This window comes from Nematolebias whitei, chromosome 3 (genome assembly GCF_014905685.2).
Source record: "Nematolebias whitei isolate Nwh7 chromosome 3, NemWhi1, whole genome shotgun sequence".
Lineage (NCBI taxonomy): Eukaryota > Metazoa > Chordata > Actinopteri > Cyprinodontiformes > Rivulidae > Nematolebias > Nematolebias whitei.
In genome coordinates, this window is record NC_056500.1 from 7,680,481 (window position 1) to 7,687,863 (window position 7,383).

A 7,383-nucleotide genomic window follows, 5' to 3' on the forward strand; every position below is an offset into this window, starting at 1 on the left:
AGGACAAAATATATCTCTTTTCCACTTCCTCCAAAACTTAAGGAAGTCCATTTTAAAATTCTAAATCACATCTATCCAACTAATGCTTTTATCAGATCTAGATTCAAGTTTGATACTGCTGGATGCACATTTTGTGATGATGAAGAGGAGGATTTAGATCATCTTTTTTTCAACTGCAATGTCAGTCTAGACTTTTGGAGAAGTATGTGGGGTTGGCTTCAGACCCAGGGAATTGAATTGCCTGATCTGACTTTAACAATAATAAAATTTGGTGTTTATTTTCAAAACTCTAAAATAGAATTTTTAATTAATAACATAATTTTACTAGGAAAGTACTTTATTCATAAATGTAGATTTTTTAAGGTGAATCCAAATTTATCTCATTGGAAAAATAACCTGAAATCTTTTTGTGAGTCTCTTAAATTGGTTAAAAGTAAATCTGCTCAACAACTTTATAATTTGATCAATACGTTTGATTTGATATAAACCTCTAAATTTATTTATTTATTTTTTTTTTTAATGTATTTATTTTAATTTTTTTTTCTTGTATGTCTTTTGAATGTAAATAACTCAACCTGTGAAATTTGTTTATTATATTGTACTACACTGTTTGCCTGGTTTGTTTGTAAATTGTGTTCATAATAAAGTTCTTTAAAAAAAAAAAAAAAAAAAAAAAAAAAAAAAAAAAAAAAAAAAAATTTTCTTTCTTCCGCCCTCTCACTGGTCACGTGATCCACGCACCGTCCAATCAGCAGACAGAATCACACGGCTCGTAATTTTAAACAGAAGGGGAGCAGCCAGCGATGAGTGTCCACGAGCAACTAGCAAAACATCTTTAAATATTTCCCTAAAAAAATTGTTTTTGTCTTTTTCGGTATTTCGTATGAAATAAAACAGCTTTGGTGGTGTCGGTTATGAATATGAGCACGCATATTATCACTCCTGGACCGTACCGGGCCACGAAACTGGTAAGTGAAGCTTTTAGCTAGCTGTTAGCTAAGCTAACAGAAACGTTGTAGCTTACTTTTTTTTTTAAATTCACGTCGATGCCGTTTACATCGATGTGATATAACAAATCTGGTTGGAATTTAGCAAACACTAGTCTGTTTTGCTGATATATGTGTCGATAAAATGTGTTTTGCTTTTGAAACATATACTAACTGTACAGTAAATGTGGACGAATTAGTTCATCAGTAAATAAATTCAAGATATTTAATAATGCACTTCGATCAGCAAAGAACACCTCTCATTTTGAAAAGTTTAACCAGTCAAAAATTCAATAGCTTTTTTACCAAATGAAGTAGAAATATGCACGTCATTTTGTATGGTTTGCTCTATTCCCATATGTGAGCAAACTCTTCAATTTTTTAAACACAATTTATGCCTTTTCTACCAACTAAAGGTGCAAAACTCCAACAAAAATCATCTTTCACATGCTTGGTTAGTCAAATTGTTATTTTGCTTCCTAAACAGAATAACAGTAGTCTCTAGAAAATGAGTCCTCATGACTCATTAGGACTAACTTGTATAAATAAACGTTGAACAAATGAATAACCTGATATTTTTGCATCATGGTAAAAATTACAGCTTTGTGACGTGTTTAAAAAAAAAACTGCTATGTAGGATTTCTTCTGTAATCTGTTTTGTTTCGCCAACATCAACATGATGATGCCCAGGATCTAAAACCGCTTGTTTCACAATAAAAGTTATATACGCTTTGCAGATGTAAGAAGTACGGTAACAAATTATTAAACTTTGTTTTGATTTCAGCTTCTTGTTTTTTGTAACTTATGGTGAAAGTTTTAACGTAGTTGTAAAACACATGCCTACATTTTACATCAACATTACTGTCTTATTACTTATATCTAGAAACTTGTCTTTGTTCTCTTTCAGTGGAATGAGGTGACGCGTTTGTTTCGGGCCGGCATGCCCCTTCGAAAGCACCGCCAGAACTTCAGACACTACGCTTCCTGCTTCACTGCCTCTGCCGCAGTGGATTGGCTGCACCAGCTGCTTCGGAGCAACAGCAACTTTGGCCCCGATGTCACCAGGCAACAAACCGTTCAGCTCCTGAAAAAGTTTCTGAAGAACCACGTGATTGAAGATGTGAAGGGTCGCTGGGGGATGGAGGATCTGGAGGACAACAACATGCTTTACAGGTAGACCCTTGCAGAAATATTCACGATTCCACAAAATATTTAAAAAATGTTTTTTTAAAAATGTAAATGATGTACCGGTGATGTATTTTTTCAGATTCCCATCCACTTCTCCTCTGAAGCCCATTCCCTGTCCAGCTCAGGCTTCAGCTTCCAGCTTTGTAAGAAGACGACCCTCATTCAGGGATAAAGAGGGTTTCTTTAAGTTTCGAAACGCCAAGAAGCATGAGAAGGAGACCCTGGTGAGAAGGACATCATAATATTTTTATTTGTAATCTATCTTAATAATTAGAGTATTGCAGAGAAACAGAAATGAAATCAGCTCAGTTGCGGTTTTCAGTTCACTTAAAAAAATACTGTGTTCTACGTTTTTCAGGAAAATGTAGATCCTGTCCTCCAAGCACAGCAAGAGGGAACAAATCAGCCATCAGACGAGCAGCAGCAACATAGACGAGAGCTAACAGCCGAGGATGAAAGGGAAATCTGGAAAGACATCACCCTGACCCAGTACAAACACACTGAATGAAAACATTACTTGTGTTTCAGTTTTACACACATCGTGGCATTAATTATCTTGCTTTACAGAATTTAGACGTGTTCATAAAATGTTATGCATGAAATCAAAGCGAAGGGTAAAGTGTTGCTGCCTGATATCATGTGTAAATAATGCTTTTTTTTGGTGTGTTTTAGCCTGCAGAGAATTCTGGGTGTTCCATCGTTCCATGAAGTTTTAGACCATCATTGCATAAATCCACAGAACATCATCCACAACATGACCAAAGTCAACAAACATGGAGTGGTCACTCTGGAGGACAAGACCAGTAGGTTGATTAATTGCCAATATGTTAAGTCTTATTTTATTTTAAAGTATTTTATGTTGTAACATGCAGCTGGTCGTTCCTCTCTATACTTTTTTGTAGATGACCTTCCACACTGGGTTTTGTCTGCTATGAAGAGTCTGGCTAACTGTGAGTTACACCACAGTTCACACTTGAGTTTCAAGCCTCAGAAAAATAAACTACAGTTTTGCTTCTTTCCGCTTCATTTACCTGGAGTTAATAAAAGTTCAATGTAAAGATATCAGACCATTATTTATAGTTCAGACTTGTTCTAGCTGCTGTGACTTTCTCTTCTTTTCCCTCCAGGGCCAAAGTACGACAGCGACCAGCCGTCTTATCCCGGATTTGAAAGGGATGTCTTCAAAACCGTTTCTGATTACTTCTACAGCCTTCCACGACCTTTACTCACACATGAGCTGTACGAACTGTTTATCAACGTGTTGGGTAGGTTTTCTACTCCCTGTCCATATTTTAGGACAATAAGATTGTTGGACAGCTGCACTCACTTAGTTCCTCTGATATGACTTGCTGTCTAACAGTGTCTTTGACTCCTAACAGAGGTTTTGGTTGTTTGTGGAGTCCTATCAGAAGTTTGACCAGCTCTACCATTTGTGTGTACCGTTTCTCGTGTTTTCTGTGACCAGCTGATGTCTGTTTATGCGTTACAAGTCTAAAAATAACTAAACCTTCTCCCTCCCCTTCACTGTCTGCTTGCACTGACCATTTGCCTGCAATGCTCGGTTCTCTGCTTGTCTCCCTGTCTGCATCTGCTTTCAGCGTTTTGTGGCTACGTCACTGTGCCCAGTCAGCTTCAACGTGGGAAACGCAAGAGGTCACGGCTCCCTTCTGTCCCCCCTCCAGCCAAGTCGTCATTTCGCTCCACAGAATGTCTTCTCCTGTCACTGCTCAGACAGGGGTCATGTGATGAGACAGAGTCGCCTATGAGAGAGGTGCTCAGTGGGACAATTCAGTCACGACTGGCAGCATCGGGGCAAGACGAGACCACTGTAAGTGGCAGTCATCTGGGAGGCAGCTGCACAAGCCTGAATACAGTTCTCTCTACAAGACCGCACAGGAGGAGTTGTTCACTGGAAACTATCCTTGATACCTCCATCCCTGTCACCCGACAACAACTGTTTCTGTCCATGGACAGCCTGGCCTCTTGCTCTTATAGCAGCAACAACCAGGATGACAGCCCTACCATCAAGTCACAGGAAAGTTGCTCAGACTCTGCATCTGTGATTAAAACAAACTCTGTTATTCAAGAAAAGGCTCCAGGAGTTACAACTAGAAAAAAACTGTCTTTGCCAGTCCACGTGGCTCAAAAGTCATCATTGCGACCTAACAGCGTGGGCAGCTGTTTGGACATTGTCAGAGAGAGCAGAGAGAACGGTGTCAAAGAGATAAAGTGTCAGAGTCGAGCAACCAGCTGCCTCAATGTGAACAATCCTGCAAGCCAGCAGCTGTCTGCTTTAGCTTCACATCACCCCTTGTCCTCCTGTCTTCCCACCTCCTCTTCCCATCATTTCTCTCTTTCAACTGCTACGACCAAAGCACAAGGCTCCAACACTTCCACAGAACCCAGTGGGCCCACACCCGCCTCCAGTACCTCTAATCTGTGGCCGCTGCCTGCGCCCGCTGTCGTCCGGCGCTGCTTCAGTTCTTTGGACGTGTCCAAGCTGCCTCGACCCGTGTCACTGCTCAATCTGCCTGTCTGTGTGCCTGCCAGAAACTTCCAGCTCCCGCAACCCAAACATGAGCACAGTAAGACCCTCTCCCCTTTACCTGTATGTCTGCTGCCCAATTACATTTACCTCATCTAACCTTTAACCTCTTACTAATATGGGAAATTTCTTCCTGACTCATATTAGATATTATAATCCAGTTCAACTTAAAGATTGTAGTAGTTAAATGAGATGGAAATCACTTTTTGTTATGAGCTCTGCACTCATTTTAAACAGATAAAAGTGTTGCCCAGTCCTTGTCCTCAGACGCCACTATTGTTCTTGTTTTTGTTGTTTCCCTGCTGAACACACTTGATTTCAAGGTTGAACTACCTCCTGAACGTGTCCTCAGTTCTGTAGAAGCCCGTTAATCGTCCTTTTTTTAAATCAAGTGTTCTGAAGCAGAGAAACGTATAAAACGTGCAGGACAGTGGTCCTCCAGGACCAGGATTGGACATCATTGGTCTAGAACGGGGGTCTACAACCTGCAGCTCTGGAGCCACATGCGGCTCTCTGGTCCCTCTTCAGCGGCTCGTTCAAGCTTTGACCAAAACTGAATTTTAGTAGTTGTTATAACAAGAAATAAAAGGGGTAGTTTTAACAGTTTTCCTGTAATTTATTTTGCAAATATATGAATACTAGAAACATTACAAGGAGTAAAACATACTCACTTTCACTTTACGCTTTATTTTTCAAAGTAGGATACATAGTTTTCTACAATTAAAAAAAAAAATCACATAGTTTATTGTTTTAGTTTTTAGAAACTGGGGCCAAAACTATATTATTGATTCCTTCTTTACAAGAATCTCATCTTTTATTTTGTCTTAGAGTGTAAAAATATCAATAAATGTTAAAAATCATTAGATATTTTTAGTTTTTATAAAATCACCCCTACTTTCCAGAAAAGCGCCCTCCAACAAACTTAAAGTGGTCTTTGGGTCACCAGTTGAGAATCCCAGTTGCAGCAGGTACTGTGGCTCCGGACACGTTTAATTTAGTGAACAAAGGGGCAGAAATGTCTCTTCTGATCTTAAAGGTTGCAGACCCCTGGTCTAGAAGCAGCTTGGAAACTAAAGTCCAGTGATCATTTGAAGTACAGTGTGTGCATTCATCTGGATTGCTTTGTTTTGCATTTTACTCCTCGTTTTTTATGATTAAGTTTCACAATGCCTTATGATTTACTGCTTCCTTATTCTGCTGCTTTGAATTTTACTAAACTGATAAAAAAAACCACTTTAAACCACATTCTTGCATTTTGTCATGCACCTACATTCTTACCTTGAATTTGTGACATATCTGTTCCAAATTTACATATAAATACAAAATTGTCCTGATGTGGGAAGTTTCCTGCAACCTGAAGCAAATTATAAACAAAATGAACCTTCCTCCCTCTTGAGTGGTACTTTTTAATTGGATAGTACAGCATACCCTACAATTTTAGATTCTCAAGTCTTACCCACAGCACTCTATCATATCTGTAGTTCATTAACATCATCCATCTATTCATCTGTCTAATCTGAGGATGTCATGGCAGCAATGAATAGATGTGGCTGCGAAGAGTGATTTTATTTTATTATTCCTAAACAAAAGTACCTCCATCGCCATGAAGTGGTTAAGACTGTGTTTGTGTGTGCAGGCATTCTCCAGCCTCAGTGTGAGCGCGTGGCCATCGAGGCCCTGCAGCTTTGCACTCTCCTCCTCCCCCCTGCTTCCCGCAGGAAGCTGCAGCTCCTCATGAGGATGATGTCTCGCATCAGTCAGAACGTGGACATGCCTCGCCTCCACCCAGCCATCGGCACCCGAACACTGGTGAGAAGCAAACAACCATCAGACATATTCTTTCTGCACTAAACTCACACTTTATTTTGCTTTATCTCGTTTGTCTCCATGGTTGTTACCATAAAAAAAATATTTTCTTTTTTTTATGTTTGTGTTTTTCAGATGGTTCACACATTTTCAAGCTGCATCCTCAGCAGTGCTGAGGAGTGTGACTTGGATGAGCTGTTGGCCACCAGACTGGTGTCGTTTCTGATGGACCATCAACAAAACATCCTCTCAGTCCCAGAATATCTGCTCAGAGCCATCAGTGACCACATTCAATACCTGCGCGCAGTACAGGTACATCCTTTAAGTTGTGGGTCCTCACACAAGTAGTGGAAAAATACGCGTTTCATGATGCAGTATACCTAGTAATGAGTATATTCAGTGTACCTAGTAATGAGTATATTCAGTGTACCTAGTAATGAGTATATTCACTATACCTAGTAATGAGTATATTCTCTATACCTAGTGATGAGTATATTCTCTATACCTAGTGATGAGTATATTCAGTATACCTAGTGATGAGTATATTCAGTATACCTAGTAATGAGTATATTCACTATAACTAGTAATGAGTATATTCAGTATACCTAGTAATGAGTATATTCAGTATACCTAGTAATAAGTATATTCAGTATACCTAGTAATGAGTATATTCACTATAACTAGTAATGAGTATATTCACTATAACTAGTAATGAGTATATTCACTATACCTAGTAATGAGTATATTCACTATACCTAGTAATGAGTATATTCACTATAACTAGTAATGAGTATATTCAGTATACCTAGTAATGAGTATATTCAGTATACCTAGTGATGAGTATATTCAGTATACCTA

The 7,383-nt window shown here is 39.0% G+C and overlaps 1 protein-coding gene across 1 annotated transcript in view; it reads left to right on the forward strand.

Annotated features, from left to right (window-relative positions):
• Positions 1–914: 914 nt before the first annotated feature.
• Positions 915–7,383, forward strand: part of depdc1a (DEP domain containing 1a) — a 7,744-nt gene continuing 1,275 nt past the window's right edge. Inside the window, exons 1-10 of the mRNA XM_037697931.1 lie at positions 915–968; positions 1,894–2,159; positions 2,254–2,398; positions 2,533–2,663; positions 2,847–2,977; positions 3,077–3,124; positions 3,302–3,439; positions 3,773–4,759; positions 6,356–6,528; positions 6,661–6,837. Coding sequence (XP_037553859.1) covers positions 915–968; positions 1,894–2,159; positions 2,254–2,398; positions 2,533–2,663; positions 2,847–2,977; positions 3,077–3,124; positions 3,302–3,439; positions 3,773–4,759; positions 6,356–6,528; positions 6,661–6,837 — 2,250 coding nt within the window. The remainder of the gene's footprint in view (positions 969–1,893; positions 2,160–2,253; positions 2,399–2,532; positions 2,664–2,846; positions 2,978–3,076; positions 3,125–3,301; positions 3,440–3,772; positions 4,760–6,355; positions 6,529–6,660; positions 6,838–7,383) is intronic.